Here is a 17,137-nt window from a genome sequence, read left to right as displayed (position 1 = left end):
AGGTCAGAGATTCCACAGCTCTGCTCTCTGGAGCAGACGCCTGAGAGAGACGCCATGCCCCGCTCCCGGGATGAAGCTCTGACCCAGGATGGACATAGGCTAGAATCTTCCTGGTAAGCGCACCTTGGGGTGCCATACACAGATGATTAGAAATGGGCTAAATTAATATGTGAGAATTAGCCTAGAAGAGAATGGGCCAAGCAGTAATTAAATGAATACAGTTTTTGTGTTGTTATTTCGGGCATAAGCTAGCTGTGCGGGCGGCTGGGGTGCTGGGGATGCAGCACCGCCGCCCTTATTACTACAACATGGTGGCTCACAACCATCTGTAATAAGGTCTGGTGCCCTCTTCTGTCCTGCAGACAGACACACAGACAGAATATGTATACATAACAAATAAATAAATAAATACTTAAAAAATATAGATTGGGCTAAAGATGTGATTCAGCATGATGCTTGGCTAGCGTGCCCTAGGTTTATTGAGTAGAAATGCATAAAAATGTGCATGGTAGTATATGCCTGCAACCCAAAAACTTGAGAAGGCAGGGGTTGCATGAGTTCAAGGTCATCTTAGGCTACTACATAGGGTATATGTAGCCTAACTTTTGGAGACTATATAACTCAATAGCAAATACTAGTATGCATAAGGTCCTGTGTTAATCCAAGAACATCAAGAAAAAGCCATAATATTAGCAAAACCCCAATACTCATAATCTCAACCAAACAAAAATTATTAAGAATATGAAAAGCTGGGGCTGGAGAGATGGCTCAGCGGTTAAGAGCATAGCCTGCTCTTCCAAAGGTCCTGAGTTCAATTCCCAGCAACCACATGGTGGCTCACAACCATCTGTAATGAGGTCTGGTGCCCTCTTCTGGCCTGCAGGCATACATGTAGACAGAATATTGTATACATAATAAATAAATAAATAAATAAATAAAAGAATATGAAAAGCTACACATTAACAAATGCAGAAACTGGCTCCTATGTAAAATAGTATCTATATAGTCAAAAGTTTTATCCAAACTTTTCTACTAAATCAAGTTTCATAATCTAACAGGATCTAACAAGAAATTGTGTGTATGTTAAAATAAAGCCAAGCAGATCTACAGGCAATTTAAAGGCTCATTTTTATTCAGACACCTCAAGGAACCATTACTTTATATAAAAACAGATACCCAGGCATAGTGGTGTGTACCTTTAATCCCAACACTTGCAAGGCAGAGGTGAATGGATCTTTCTCGACTCTCTCTCTCTCTCTCTCTCTCTCTCTCTCTCTCTCTCTCTCTCCCCCTCCCTCCCTCCCTCCCTCCCTTTCTCTCTCCCTCCCTCCCCTGTTGGTTATAGGCCAACCACAGCTACATAGTGAGACCCTTTCACAAAAATTCACCCACATCTACATGTGTGCATATAATATGACTCTTACAGAGACAGGAGACAGGGTCACTGTATAACCCAGAGAGACCTAGATCTCATTATATAGCTCAGGCTAGCCTTGAACTTGATATCCAGGCATGGTAGCATACACTTTACTCCCAGTAAAAAGGAAATACTGCGAGAGCTACTATTTCCCACCAAAAAAAGAAACTAAGAAAAAAAAGGGGATAATTACAATAAAAGCAAACTAAAGGGTATAGGGAGTGATTCTTAGATGTTTATTTTATAGGTATTAGTGCTCTATGTGCATGTATGTATATCTGTGCACCATGTGCATGCCTAGTGCCCAGTGGTGTCCCTGGAACCAGAATGATACACAAGAAGACTATGTGAGTACTGGGAAATGAACCTGGTGGCTCTGCACGCAACAAGTTCTCTTACGTACTAGCTACCTCTTCAGCCTCAAGAGTATAGGTAATTTTAAAGACAGGATAGGGAAATGGGTGAGTTATCAAGCATTCATACCTTTTTAGACCAATATGTATATAACTTGTTTCTGAAACGAATGACTGACATGTCTTACCCTCATTTGATTTAAAAATAAATCTTGATGTGACAACCTAAATACTTATGTATGGTATGATTCCTTATTAACAAAAAGATTTGACATTTTAATAATCTTGATATTCTCCCTCAAAGCAACTAGTACTATGTGGTGATTTGAAAGAGAATAGCCCCCATAGGCTCATATGCTTGGTACCCAGTTACTGACTATTTTAGAAGGTTTAAGAAATGTAGCCTAATTGAAGAAGATGTGTCATTTGAGAAGTGGGCTTTGAAGTTCCAAAAGCCCACAACAGAAGTCTCTCCTCCCTCTACCCACTGCCTACAGATCAGAATGTAAAGTTCTCAGCTACTGCTACAGTGTCATGTCGGTCTGCTTCGCACCATGATGGTCATGGACCAACCCTCTAAAACTGCTAAGCAAGCCCCAATGAAATGCTTTCTTTCTAAGAATCATGGTGTCTCTTTCATAACAGTCATGGTGTTCTCCACAGCCACTAAGGCACACTACAATACCAACAATGGACTCAAAACTTCCCATCAAAAAATTATAGTAGAGGCTGGAGAGATTTCTCAGTAGTTAAAAGCATACAGTGCTCATGCAGTGTTCACTTTCCAGTAACTCCAGCTCCAGGGAATCTGACGCTGTCTTCTGGCTTTGACAGGCAACTGCATATACATACACATACCCACATATAGACACATGCACATACACATAACTGAAAATAAAATAAATATTTGCAAAGTGATAGTATAATGTACCATATGTAAATTTTAAAAATAGATCCAAAATATTACAGAAGTCCTAAAAAAATTCAATGACTACCAATTAAAATAAACTTCGAAAACATACACGCTAACTTATATATTAAGAACAAGGAGAAGTAATTTAATCAAAATTATCATTTCAATTTTGTGAGAAAAGACAAATCCTTAAACATTACAACAATACAAAGTACTTACTGTAGTAGATTAAAATCAGTTGGTATTTCTGGAGCTGCTATCATTTCTTTATCATCTTCTGGAACACCCCAATGTCAGAAATATATTCATATATTTATGTGAGTTAAATGATGGTGTGCTTCCTCTCAGAAAGGCGTTCCTTTAAAGAGGAGAAAATATTCATTATAAATACACTACAAACATCAAGAAATATTCACTCAAAAGCTAAATTCCCCAATGTCTCTTAATGTGTTTTAGTAAATAAGTATTTTGTTCTCTTCCATTTAGCTAGATGTTAAGAACTTACAGAGCTACAGTAATAACACAACAAAGATGATTGTATCATACAGTTTTGTTTAAAATATCTCATGACTCCTAGCCTTGTGATTGTTCTGTGTGTTCCTCTCTCTCTATCCATTAATCTACCCATGTATATACAAACTTGTTTTTATGTGTATTCTCATGTGTATATATACATACAACATGAAGCACACATAAACATCATGCATATACAAATAAATACATATTAAAAAGGAATAGAATATTGCTCTTACTAAAGTCGAAGTCCCTAAAAAAGTTTAAATCATAATATAATAAGTATGCCTAAATCTTTTTTATCTTTTTACTGATGGTATTCAGACATGGCTAAAGGAGCATTTAAAAACTAAGATATAATTTGAAAAGAATAAGTTTTTCTACCCTTGATACAGCAAAAGGTTTGGTTTACTAATAAGCAGCTGTTGTGTTAATACCATGTTCTGTTGAAAAGAGTAAAAAAATGTAAAAATGATTTTGATCTGTTCCCCTCTTGATGCATATACAAACAGTGTGAATAACATTGGTCAGCATGCTTGAGTGTGATTCCCAACACAACAAATAAAAACAAAAGTCACAGAAACACAAGAATGCTACTTGTTGCCAGGCAGTGGTGGCTCACACCTCTAATCACAGAACTTGGAAGGCAGAAGCAAGTGGATATTTGTGAGTTTGAGACCAGTCTGGTCTTCAGAGTGAGTTCCAGGACAATCAGGGTTACACAGAGAAATCATCTCAAAAACACCATAAGAGAACAAAAAAAAGAGTGAATGCTACTTTTAGTGGCATACACCTATAACCCCAGCAGTCATGAGTTTGAGGTCAGCCTAGTCTACATAGCAAGAATGTATCTCAAACAAAAAGGATGACACTTTATACCAAATTAAGTATAAATCTGAGCATGAGAAAGGAATTGCTTTCTAACTTTGAAGGTCACAGGTACACCCTCCTAAACGAAAAAATGATCTGCTATTGAATGACTAGTATATAACAGAGAGGGAAAGGGCCAATAGGCTAAAAGCTAATGTCTGAATGTCTTACCATAAAAAAATATAAAATCTTTCTTATTTATTATACGACTATGTGTCACATGTGGAGGTCAGTGGACTTTGTCATGCTGACTCCTTCCATATTTGTGTAGGTTCCAGAGATAAAATCCAGGTTGTCAGATTTGAGTAGCAATGTTTATATCTGCTGAGTTATCTAACCGAGCTTGTTTTTTTGTTTTTTTGAGACAGTACCTTACATATCCTATACTAGCTTTGAGGACAACCTTGAACTCTTGATCCTCCTGACTCATTTCCCCAGTACTAGGATTACAGATATACATCAGAACACTTGGCCTTTTATAGGTTTCAGTCTTATGTTTCAGTTCTGATTTTGTCTTTCAAAGAGAACCTAAATCTCTGTGAGTTCAAGACCAGCCTGGTCTACAAGAGCTAGTTCCAGGACAGGCTCCAAAACCACAGAGAAACCCTGTCTCGAAAAACCAAAAAAGAACCTAAATATTTGGTGGTCGCCTAAAAGTACATGAAGGCCTGTGAGATGATGAAGTAGGTAAAATCACCTCCCATCAAACCTGATTATCTGAATTCAATTCCTGGGACACACATGAAAAAAAAAAACTGACTACCTCAAACTGCCCAATGGCCTCCATATATGCACCAAGACATGTATACCCACACCAAGACTCACGTATTCCTACACACACATATAGGTAAATACATGTAAAAGTAAAAAAAATTTTAAAGTAGGTAAAGCTAAATATTATCTTATAAATGCTCAAATACTGGTGAAATTCTAATGACCTTTTCCAATAAAGGAACAAAAGGCTGAGTGTGATGCTACACATCTATACTTCCAGCAATCAGAAAACAAAAGCAAGAGATATTCTAGTTTCAGGATAGTCTGGACTACACAGTGAGTTCTAGGTCCCTAGTAAGAAAGAAAAAGGTGAGCAGAGAAAAGAAAATAAGATCCAAGAAAAGGAGTAAGTCCATAAGAAACATGAATTGACAAATAAAAATGTGTTCAAAGCACTATTTCCTAGCTTATACTATTATCAGGGTGAAATTTAAAAAAAAAATCTTTACAAGTATTTATGCAGCATGAATGGTAGTGTAAGCCTCTAACCACAGAACTGTGGAGTCAAGGCAAGATCAGACGTTCAAGGTCATCAATGGCTACATAAAGTTCAAGACTAACTTGCCTACCTGAAATTGTCTCAGAAAAAAAGAAAAAGAATATTCTGTGGACAGCAACATAACAAATTCACAGTGCGAAATCATTCAGTTTACCTTCTATCTAAAAGGTCCTCATACTCTAAAATTTTAAACTATACCTACTATTAGTATGGTCTTCCTTATACCCTAAATTACTGTTCCCCTCCAGTAATGTAATCCAGCTTTTATTACTGTATCCTAAACAAATGTCTAATAGTCTGTATTTCCAAGGTTTGTAATGTCATCTTTGTCTTCTAATGCCCTATATAATCTTTTAAAAGTGATTTGAAATTTTAAGGGAACTGTAAAGGCTCAGACAAATCCTGCCAACACTTCGCGGTAAGATTTTAAAAGTATACGAAAGCCATCTATGCTGTGTCACTGCATCTCTGAGCACTTCCAACAAAAACTGTGGGGCCTGAAGTATTGTTCAATGGTAATACTAAACAGAACAATGATCTTTCTTATGGAACTACCTATACAAAAAATTTCTTAGAGAAATATAAGGATTTCTCTAAGAAAGCATATACCTCTTAAACCTAAAAATGCCAAACTTCATATATTTTGGAAAGCCTAGGATGTAGAGTGATACCTTGTTTCAAATACATATATTTATATATAATTATATATAATATGTTATATATATATATATATATATATATATATATATTATACTCGAGAGAGTGTCTCATATATTTGAGACAGGGTCTCACTATATACCCCTGGCTGTCCTGGCATTACGACAGAGAACAAACTAGCCTTGAACTCACAGAGATCCACCTGCTCCTACTCCCCAAGTATTGGGACTAAAGATGTGAGTCACCACTGCCCAGGAGTTTTTGATATTTTAATCATCTGGCTAACTTATTAGCTAAACAAACAGCATTATAACTTAACAAAAATCACAAAGTTGCTTTGGGATTTAGAAGAGAACACAGTGCGTAAAGTTGCTACTAGAAATGTTTTCCAAAATCAAAGTTTTAGAAATCAAAAAGTTGAGACTATTTTAAATGTCTATACCTGCATGTGAATACAATTTGCTTTTTCCCAAAAACTTAGATTACAAAATTTATTAAATAATGCCTTCATTCAAGTCTCGTGGCATAGGTCTATAATCCCAGTACTAAAAGGCACGAGGCAGGAGGATCCCAAGTTCAAGGACAGTCCAGACTTGACAAACTTAGTGAGAGCCTGTCTTAAAATAAAAAGCAAAGAAGAGGACTGGGGATAGAGCAGAACATTTGCATAGCAAGTGCATGGTGTTATGTTCAGTCTCCATTACACTACCTCTCCACCAAAAATGTCTTTAAATATATTTAATTACACAATAGAACTTAAGAACATACAATGTTTAAATAAATACATAAAATATTAAAACACTACTGCAGGCTATTAATTTAAAAAATATATATGCTCAAAGATCACAAGGTGGAGCTCTCACTCAATATCAAAGAAAAAGTTTGAAGTCTTGATCACATATAGGGATTCTCCGTAACTACTATAAAAGAGATGCCATCCCCACGACTGGGAAAGATAGAACACGGACATGAAGTGCGCATTAAGTCTCCAGGATTATTTTCCTTGAAAGGACCATCAGCATCAACTAGCTTCTATTTTTTCTTATTAAAAGGTTAACTATATTTAGTGTACATTTACAGGCTGTTATTCCAACTTAGATTATAAGTTAAATTTAATAACAAAAACATCTTCTGGGACTGGGTTGCACTACAAAACAGAGAACTTGTATTCTATCTGAAGCAACCAACACACACGGAAGTGACTTTCAGTTCTGAATACATGAAGAAACTTTAGTGAAATAAATAAATGTATATAAATAAAAATAATTACATCTTTAGCTACAAAAACTGATTTGTAAAATTCACTTAAATTATACCACAAAATTGAAGCAAGCAAAAAAACTGATATTTTGCGATGCTGTTTAAAAAATAAGAGTAACTTTAATTTTTCCTTTGAGAAGAATAATTGTTGGAAATGACTTTTAATTCAATCGCAAGCAGTCCAAACAGAGTGAACAGATCATGACTAACACAGTCACTCAGAATCCATGTATTACTGGGGAATCTGGTAACGAACACCTAAGCAGCTGAAGCATTAATTCTATCAAAAAAATTCTTCAGCAGCTAAATGCTGGTGAATTCATGCACACCACGTCGTCATCTTAGTGTTCCTCCCCAAAGTCACACTCTTCTACTCATTAATATCATATCTAAGATATGCATACGCTCTTCCAAAATGCCACTGACATTATAAAACAAGCACTGAAAATTAAATGTCCAACCATGAATTAAGTGGCTGTACATCACTGTAAGTAATGAAACATTTAACAATGAAACTACTTATGATTTTGTATCAATGTAAATATGATACATTTAAGAACAATACACTATAAACTGTATATTAATAGTAACAAAAAAAGGTGAAAATAGCCAACATCAGACTGACCAACATGTGAGTGGTTTTTCAATTTGTAACTTACAGTCTTATTGTTAGTACAAGAAAAGTTAAATTCTGAAAAAGAATTGTACTCCACAAGGTCCATACAGTGGCACAGCCTGTCATTCTAGTACCGGAGAGACTAAAGCAGAAGAAAGAACACAAGTTTAAGGCCAGCTGGAAAAATTTTAAAGCTGAGGAATTACAAAACTATGCTGCTAAAATATGATTCATTCTAATTTCAGGTCCATAGTAATAAAAAGTCAAGCATATAAAAACTGATTCCCATCATAAACTTGTCTTTCTTATACCTGCAAAGTGTAGATTAGCAGGGAATAGAAACTTTTCTTTTGGTGGTGCTAGTGGTTTAACCTAGGGCACTGTACATGCTATCATAGGCAAGCACTGTACTAAGCTGCTATCTCCAATCCAGGGAACAGAAACTTCCAAACAGATGGACTAACAGGAGCAAAGGAGGTTTCTTCATATTGTGTTGTGGTTGGTTTTTTAACTCTTTTCACTCTTTGGGGAGCCCACCACTCAGCTCTCCAATAAAACACATGGAGGCGTATTATTACTTATAAATGCTTCGCCTTAACTTGGCTTGCTTCTTGACAGCTTTTCTTAACTTACCCGACTACCTCTTGCCTCTGGGCTTTTCTCTTTCTCTATTTCTGTATACCTTGCTTTACTTCTTTCTCCATGATTTGCTGTGTAAGCTGGTGGCTGGCCCCTGATGTCCTACTCTCCTTGTTCTCTTGTTTCTCCCTTTCCCCAGATTTCTGCTCCTATTTATATTCTCTGCAGGCCAGCTCCGCCTATCCTTGCTCCTGCCTCAACTATTGGCCATTCAGATCTTTATTAGGACAATCAAGGGTTTTAGACAGACAAAGAAGCACAGCTTCACAGAGTTAAACAGATGAAGCATAAACAAAAGTCACACACATTAAAATATTTCCCAACAGTATTAGCCTAGCTATATTCTGTTCTGTAAATTAATCTGATGTTGATTAAAACAGGAAAAGTTACTACCAATTCTCTGTTAAATGTCATATGGCAGCTTTGAGCATGAGAAATGAAATAGTTAGCTTTTCATATTTAAATTAGATATAACTACATACCTTCAAAAGGAGGAAAATGTACTATCAATTTGATAATTAATGACCTTTAAATTTTATTCATTTCAAAATATTTTTTCTTTCTTCTAGCAGGCTCCCTAGTTTTTGCCAAATTTTTTGAGTAAATAGAATTGCAAAGAATGACAAATTATGCAATGATGGCATGTACTCTAACCAGCAGTAACTTCTGAATCTAGAAGTTTCTTGATACCACATTGTAGCTACCACATACATTATTTGCAAATGCATTTTCTTTTCTACAAAGTGGATCAATCCTAATGAATCCATAAGCTCAAGGCCTAGAGTACAGAAACAGGTAATCTGGACGTTAAACCTTAAAGACCACAAAGAATCAATGACATTTCCTAACTCAAGAATAAACCCCATATCTACTCTTACAATCTTTAAAAATACTAACTAGGAAGTTAAGGCTCCAAAAGAAAAAAGCCTTTCTAAAAGAACTAAGTAGACAAACTAAACACACTAAAAGTCCCAAAGCTTCGAAACTAACTTTTATAGGACTGGAAAGAAGATTCAGCAGTTAAGAGAGAGAACTTGCTTTGTTACAATGTCAAAAATCTCACTAAAACATCATATATATCTATCTTTTTAAACTTAGTTAATTTAAGTATGTATCACATTAACATCATTTCCACATTAACATCATTTCCAACTTGTTAGGACATTCTAAATCAACACCTACAAGTGTGTATTATCGTGGGTATCAACATTTCAATTTGCTAGAACAACAGATATCTAAAGTTATAAACATCATATCTGAAACAAGGTTATTTCAAATTCAGGTGTTAACACTAATAAAGGATATACAACATTATTCAAGCAGAACATGGTATTGCTAGCCAAGTTATTTCATGCTAGGTACTACTTGTTCAAAAGAAAATTTCAGGCACAGGGCAGTGGTGGCACACAGCTTTAATCCCAGCTTAATCTCGCGAGGTAGAGGCATGCAGATCTCTGTGAGTTCGAGGCCAGCCTGGTCTGTAAAAGCGAGTTCCAGGATAGGCTCCAAAGCCACAGAGAAACCCTGTCTCAAAAAAAAAAAACCCAAAAAAAAGGAGGAGGAGGAAGAGAAAGAAAGAAAGAAAGAAAGAAAGAGAGAAAATTTCAGGCAACAGTAGATCTGATGGGAAAGTAGATGAAGACAAAGAGTTTTACCCAGATTTCAAGCAAAATCTAAATTCTGATTTCACAGAATATATGCAGTAAAAAAGGATGGACTGAAAATTACATTATTTAGTTAGGTAAAATCCAGAATTAAAAAGACAAAATAATATAACAGTCTCTCGCATATGCAGACATGGTTTTAATTATTACATGTGTATAAGTGGGTATGGATAGGTCATGTACTGAGAGAGGATGAGGTTTTAAGGAAGTGGAAGGTTTAATAGACAACGTGATACAAAAAGTGAATAAAAGTAGAGTACTGAAAGTGGAAGGCTACAGATAAGGGACCAGGAGTGGAAATGGAGATGCATTGCGAAAAACAGAGCATGTATAAAAATGTCACAATGAAGTCCATTACCTTGTATGCTAATTCAGAAACAAAGAATTTGTTTCTATTTTACTTACTCCCAATAGATTACATCGAAAGCATCTGCAAGTCCATAGACTCAATCGCTAGCACCACAAAAAGAAGCTAAAACTGAGGGCCATTTGAAAAGTTGTACAGAAACCTAACACAGTGAAGCTTCTGAAATTATATGTGTACCTGGGACTGGATAGATGGCTCAAAGGTTAAGAGAACTGATAGCTCTTCCAATTCCCAGCAACCACATGGTGGTTCACAACCATCAATAATGGGATCCGGTGCCCTCTTCATACATATGTATATATATGAAAGTAATCTAAATGGAATCAGTCACCAAATAATGGAGGACACAAAGCCCCATTTAGACATCTCAGCAAATAAAACCTTCAGAGCCAGGAATGAGTTACATCTATTGATCAAAGGAGCCTATGGAAAGCCCCAAACAACCCAGGCAATTGTCAAGGCTATTAGATTCTCTCCACAAATGATAAGGCCCTACTGCTGAACACAACACTTACATAACTAATTCAACACACGTCAAGCTGGTTGGTGCCTTCCTAGAGCCTTCACCCCTACTGACTGGTACTGGAAGTTCATGGTACTGGAAGTCACTTAGCATGGTATCACAGGAGACAGGTAAATACCAACCCAGTTACCCTTCGATCTACAATGGTGACTAGCCTGCAAGATAATACTGGTGCTGGGGCTGGAGAGATGGCTCAGCAGTTAAGTGCACTGGCTATTCTTCCAAAAAACCCAGGCTTGAATTCCCAGCACCAACATGGCATCTGACAACTGTCTGCAATTACAGTTTCAGGGTATCTGATGTTCTCATAAGACATACATGCAGGCAAAACATTAATGCATATGAAATAATAAATAAATCATAAAAAGATGCACTGGTGCCAACAGTCACACAAACTTTGTGAAACTAACCAACCACTATCTGATTGGATTTAAGTCCCACCCCACGAGATGAAACCTACACCCGACACTGCTCAGAGAGCCAAAAAACCTGAGCCTAGAAGGACCATGCACCTAGGGAAAAACCAAATACTACTACTGTTCTGCTAAAGGAATATAGCAATGAAATGACATTCTATTATACTCAGAGATGCTTCCTCTTGCAGTAAATGGGAACAGAGACCCAAAATTGGAAAATGTGCAGAAAGTGAGAGATCTTTGAACATTAAGTAAGTCTTAAGGGGGATGTCTCCATCAAATCCCTCTCTCCTTCAGAGCTCAGAAAACTGCAGAAGAGGCAGAGAGACTGTGAGAGTCATGGGGATGGAGGACACCAAAGAAACAAGGTCTTCTAACTACAACTGAACTGATGAACATATGAAATCACAGTGACTCGTGGAAGCATGCAGCCAGATGGGGTCCCAGCACTGAGAGGAAAAATAGACACAAGCCCCCACCCCTAACCCAGAAGCTATCCCCAATAGATAACCACTCTCAATGGAAAAATTAGTTTTCTTCAGTAGAATCTCACTGGGTATTCAAATCTTTCTTAAGGATAGATATCACACATGCCCAGAAAAATCAAAGGTATTTTTGAAGGTTTTGTCTTCTAATGCTCTGCCTGGGCTTTTTTCTTAACCTTACAAGTCTTTTGCTTAAATATTATGGTTTCTGCCTTTGGTTTTTATGGGATTTCTGTGCTTGCAAATGTCTCAGCATCCGTATATGCTTCTTGTATTTTTCTTTGGTTCTTTTTTCTGTTAGTTTGTTTGTCCTACTATAGTTTGTACAGACTTGGGTGGGTAAAAAGGTGGGAAAGATTTTGGAGAGTTAGGGGTGGGGAAACTAACCAGAATATATTGTATGAAAAAAATCTATTTTTCAGTAACAAAAAGAAGCTGTCAGTTATTTAGTCAAGGTATTTATGTTAAGTTGGAAGCATAGGCCCCAGCCCCCAGGCCTGAGAGTTGTATTGGTCTGGACTCCAAATCCCAGCATGCCAGGTCCTGCGCAGTGGGGGGGGGGGGTGGGAGGGGGAGTGGGGGGGGTGGGAGGGGGAGTGGGGGGGTGGTGTCAGGACCATTCCCACAAGGTATTTAAGTGAACTCCCAAAAGAGGAACACATGGTCTCTTTCCTCTGCATTAGCAGCCTCCTGAGAGAGAGCACAGGAAACCCATTAAATTTGGATATTTCTTGATTTGGCTTGATTGTGATTTTGCGTCAGCAGAGAGCTCACGTTAGGAAAAACTCCTAACAATTTATAATATTTAATGGGGGCAACAAATACAATGCAATTTTTTTTCTGTTTGGCTTGTTGTTGTTGTTGTTGTTAAGACAGGGTTTCTGTCTTAAGAGCCCTGACTGTCCAAGAACTTACAATGTAGACCAGGCTGGCCTTGAATTCAGAGATCCTCTTGCCTCTGCCTCCTGAGTGCTGAAATTAAAGATGTAAACCACCCCCATCCCGTCCAGTTTAAATGTAATTCTTATCAAAATCGGAGCACTGCTTTTTACAAAAACAAAAATAGTTTTCCTAAAATTCACACAGAATTCAAAGTGCCCCAGGCAGTCAAGCCAATTTTTAAAAAGAACAAAGTTATGGGGCTCATAGTGCTTGATTTCAAAAAATGCTAGCAAGTTGGGTGCATAACTATAATCACAACACTCTGAAGCTGAGGCAGGCAGATCCCTGTGAATTTGAAGTCAGCATGATCAACAGAGTCCTGGGACAGACATGGATACAGAGTTGAGACCTTGTCTCAAAAATATACTACCAAACACTATGTTTACATGCTGTACAACAGTAACCAAAACTGTACAGTACTGACACAGAAACAGAAATCCATGGAATACAACATAGAACCTAAAAATAAACACTCATATATATGACATAAAATTATCTTCCGCAAAAGTAAGGGAGTCAACAATTAGTACTTGCAAACCAAGAACCATATGCAAAAGAAGCCAGTTGGAAACTTACTCATTCAACAAAAATCAACTCAGAATGGAACACCTATTGAGACTTAAAATGCAAAATTCTTCTAGAAAACAAAGAGAACGTTTCACGACATTGCAACTAGAATTATTTTTAGTGATGCTAAAGTCAACAAAAAAATTAAACAAGAACTTTCTTAAAATTAAAACTTTTGTGCAACCAGAGTGAAAAGCCCATCTATAGAATAGAAGAAATTACAAATCATGATTTTAATAAAGGGGTAATCTCCAGAATATATAAATAATCCTGCTACTTAATAATACAAAACAGGACTCAAGTTTGAAAATTTGCTAGACTTCTAAATAGATATTTCTAAAAAGATAAGGATATGCAAAATTGCTGAAATCACTAATCACCAAATTAAAGAAAAACTAGAATGAGGTATAATTTCAAAACAATTAGGACAGCTACTATTTAAAAACAAGGGCTGAGGAGACAGCTCAGTCAGTGTCTGCACAAGCATTAGTATCTAAGCTCAAGTGCCAAAAGCCACATAAAAAGGCTGTGCATGGGTCTGCAGAGGAAAGCTGATGACGAAAATACTTGCTCTTGCAGAGAACCTGAGGTCAGTTCCCAGCACCAACATTAGGTGGCTTATAAGTTTCCAGCTCCAGTTCCAGGATAGTCAACACCTTCTTTTGGTCTCTGTGGGTCCTGGCAACACACAGTGCACATACATACATACTCAGATACACACACACACACACACACACACACACAATTATTTTAGCTAGGCATGGGGATGGCTGGATGGTTGTACCAGTCTGACAACTCCAGTTCTAAAAGAATCAACTCCACAGAAGTCTCCTCTGACCTCTTCCAACACATGTTGTGGCACACACAATAATAAATTTTCTAATTTTTAAAAAGTTGGGCATGTGGGTATGCACCTATAATCTCAGTAATGGGAAGCAATGACAAAGACTTCCTGTCGTGTTAACATAGACAACTTGGGGACCCTGTCTCACAAAAAAGAGCACTTGCAGAATAACACCTGAGGCTATCCTCTGCCCTCACTATGTATGTGCACATATGCACTTACATAAATACACACAAAAAATAAACATTTATTAGTAAAGATATGTAGAAGTCAGAAACCCTTGCACTGCTGCAGGGACTGCAAAATGTTGCAACCTGTTAAAAAAAACTATAGAACTTCCTTAGCATTTGAAAACAGCTATCATATGATTCTGTAATCTCACCGAGTACAAACAAAAAGCAGATGCTTGAATAACTATTTGCACACTCACATTCATTGTAACACTACTAGCATTACTCAAGAGGTAACACAAATGTCCTTCCACAGATGAATGGATAAACAAAATCCATATAAATACAACAGATTCTTTAAAAAAGGAACTGTCAAAGAACATACAAGCAGAATGAACCCTAAGGATGTAATTATGTGAAATGACTCAGTCACAAGAAAAAAAAAAACAAATACTGCGTGAGTCCATGCATAAGGTAGTAAAATCCACAGAAACAAAAAGTAGAGTGGCATTTACCAATGATAAAGGAAAAGGAACGGGAAATTACTTTGTGGGTTTTCAGCTATGGATTACAACATGTAAAATTTTCTGAAAATGTATTTCCTTACAATGCAAATACACTATGCAATACTGTCACAAAGCCACATTAATATAATTCAAAAAAGGTTAATTCATTAAAAAGATATTAAAATATTGTGTGTGCTTAGATTATTGCTTCTAAACCTCACCAGAGACTCTACATTTTATGTTGAAACCCATTCCATTTTCATTGCCTATCTATATCCATGAGTATGTATTATGCAATTTAGTATATGCAAACAAAGCACTCCCAATTTCAGATTCTAAGATGATTGGACTTTTGAAAACCTTCCTAGAGTATCTAAAATCAAAAGGCTGTCTAATTCTAAGCCTTAACAAACTAATTAAAGCACCTTACAAAACATCCTTAAAAGGACTATCTGTATTCTAAGAAATGAAGCAAATTAAGAACTCAGAAAACATTAAATATTTTACAACACATTATTTAAAATAAATATACAGTAAAACTAATGTGCCTATGCTTTGAATTAACCCAAAAGCACACAGCAGTGAACCCGAAACTACAACCACGGAAAGATTCTCAGTTATCTGATATGACATCCTTCAGTGAAAACTGGCTTGTTTGCTAAGTCTTTGGTCAGGAAAAGAACCATCTGAATAAGAAACTCTTCTACAGCAAAACAAGTGTTGTAATGATCCTACTACATGTGCACACACACAGTTATTAAATAAGGTAACAATATGTATAAAATAAATAAGGTAAAAGTACATATAAGCAGATTCTTCCCATGTAAGGATCTCTCATCTTGTTCTAGTCTGTCTGTGGTTCTGACTTTGGTCAAGGTACTCAAATGCTTTTATCATGATATATAATGCATGATATCATATATATAGTACATGATACACATAATACGTTAATATCTATGTATATAGCTATATATGCATATATAAATATATAGTTTCTAATAGCTATACATAGATATTAAATATGTATATCATTTATATAATACATGATACATATACAATACTTTAATACCTTTTTAATGAATTGACTTTTTGAATTATTATATTGGCTTTGATCAGTCTTGCATAATTTATTTACATTGTAAGGAAATACAGACAATTTTATGTTGTAATCCATAGCTGAAAACCCATAAAATAACTTCCCCTTTCTCTTTCACCAATGATAGTGCTTAGCTCTACTGATTAATAATTCTCAATTAAAATAAAAAACAAAAGTTTTTCTTTTCCAACTGCTTCATATAAATTATTCTGTTTACATTTACCAAATATGTCACTTATATATCATTTTCCTGAATATGCTTGATTATGTCTCCACACAGGTTAATTTCATGTAACCTCCTTTGGCTAACCACAACAATTTACTACTTTGTGAATGCTAATCTTGATTGTCAACTTGATTGGACAGAAAAATGTTAAGAAGATTAGCAATCATGCCTCCAGGTGTGTATGTAAGGGCATTCCAGAAAGAATTAACTAGGGAGTGGGGAGGCCCACCACGAAGCAGAAGGCAACATGCAGACTGCAAGGCCAATAGGAATAAAAGAGGAAGAAGGAAACCCACTAGGAGCAGACATTCTCTCTACCATGTAGACGGAAGTTTCTGTCCTACCCAGTCCCACAGCCATTTTGTCCTAAATAAACACACAGAAGCTTATACTAATTATTAACCCTTTGGCCTATATTAAGTAGCTCTTATAGCTTAAATTAGCTCATAATTCTTATCTATATTTAGCCATGTGGCTTGGTACCTTTATTCTCATCTTGCTTCCTCTGCTTCTGAATTGATGACTGATGACTCTGCCTTTCATCTTCCCAGAATTCTCTTAATCTGGTCACTCTGCCTATACATCCTAACTGGCTACTGGCCAATCAGCATTTTATTAAACTAATAGAAGTAACAAATCTTTACAGTGCACAAGAGCATTATCTCTGTTTTCTGGTTGCAATAAGGTAAGCTCCTATGCTTCCTTATGCCCTTCTTACAATTATGTCCTGAAATTTTGGGGAAAAAACTTTCCTCCATTGTTTGTCATATTATTTAGTCACAGAGATGAAAAAGAAACCAACACGTTAGCAACTTCTCCT

General features: G+C 36.4%; 1 protein-coding gene across 1 annotated transcript in view; it reads right to left on the bottom strand.

The window, feature by feature from the left end:
* Stag2 (stromal antigen 2) overlaps window positions 1–17,137 on the bottom strand; it is a 133,670-nt gene that overhangs the window by 76,239 nt on the left and 40,294 nt on the right. The window contains 1 exon segment of the mRNA XM_041639915.1: window positions 2,903–3,041. Coding sequence (XP_041495849.1) covers window positions 2,903–2,946 — 44 coding nt within the window. The 5' untranslated portion in view covers window positions 2,947–3,041.

Source organism: Microtus oregoni, unplaced genomic scaffold (assembly GCF_018167655.1).
Source record: "Microtus oregoni isolate MIOR12 unplaced genomic scaffold, Mior012 000061F_ref0000440, whole genome shotgun sequence".
In the NCBI taxonomy this organism is placed as follows: Eukaryota; Metazoa; Chordata; class Mammalia; order Rodentia; family Cricetidae; genus Microtus; species Microtus oregoni.
This window is presented reverse-complemented; position numbering and strand designations above follow the sequence as displayed.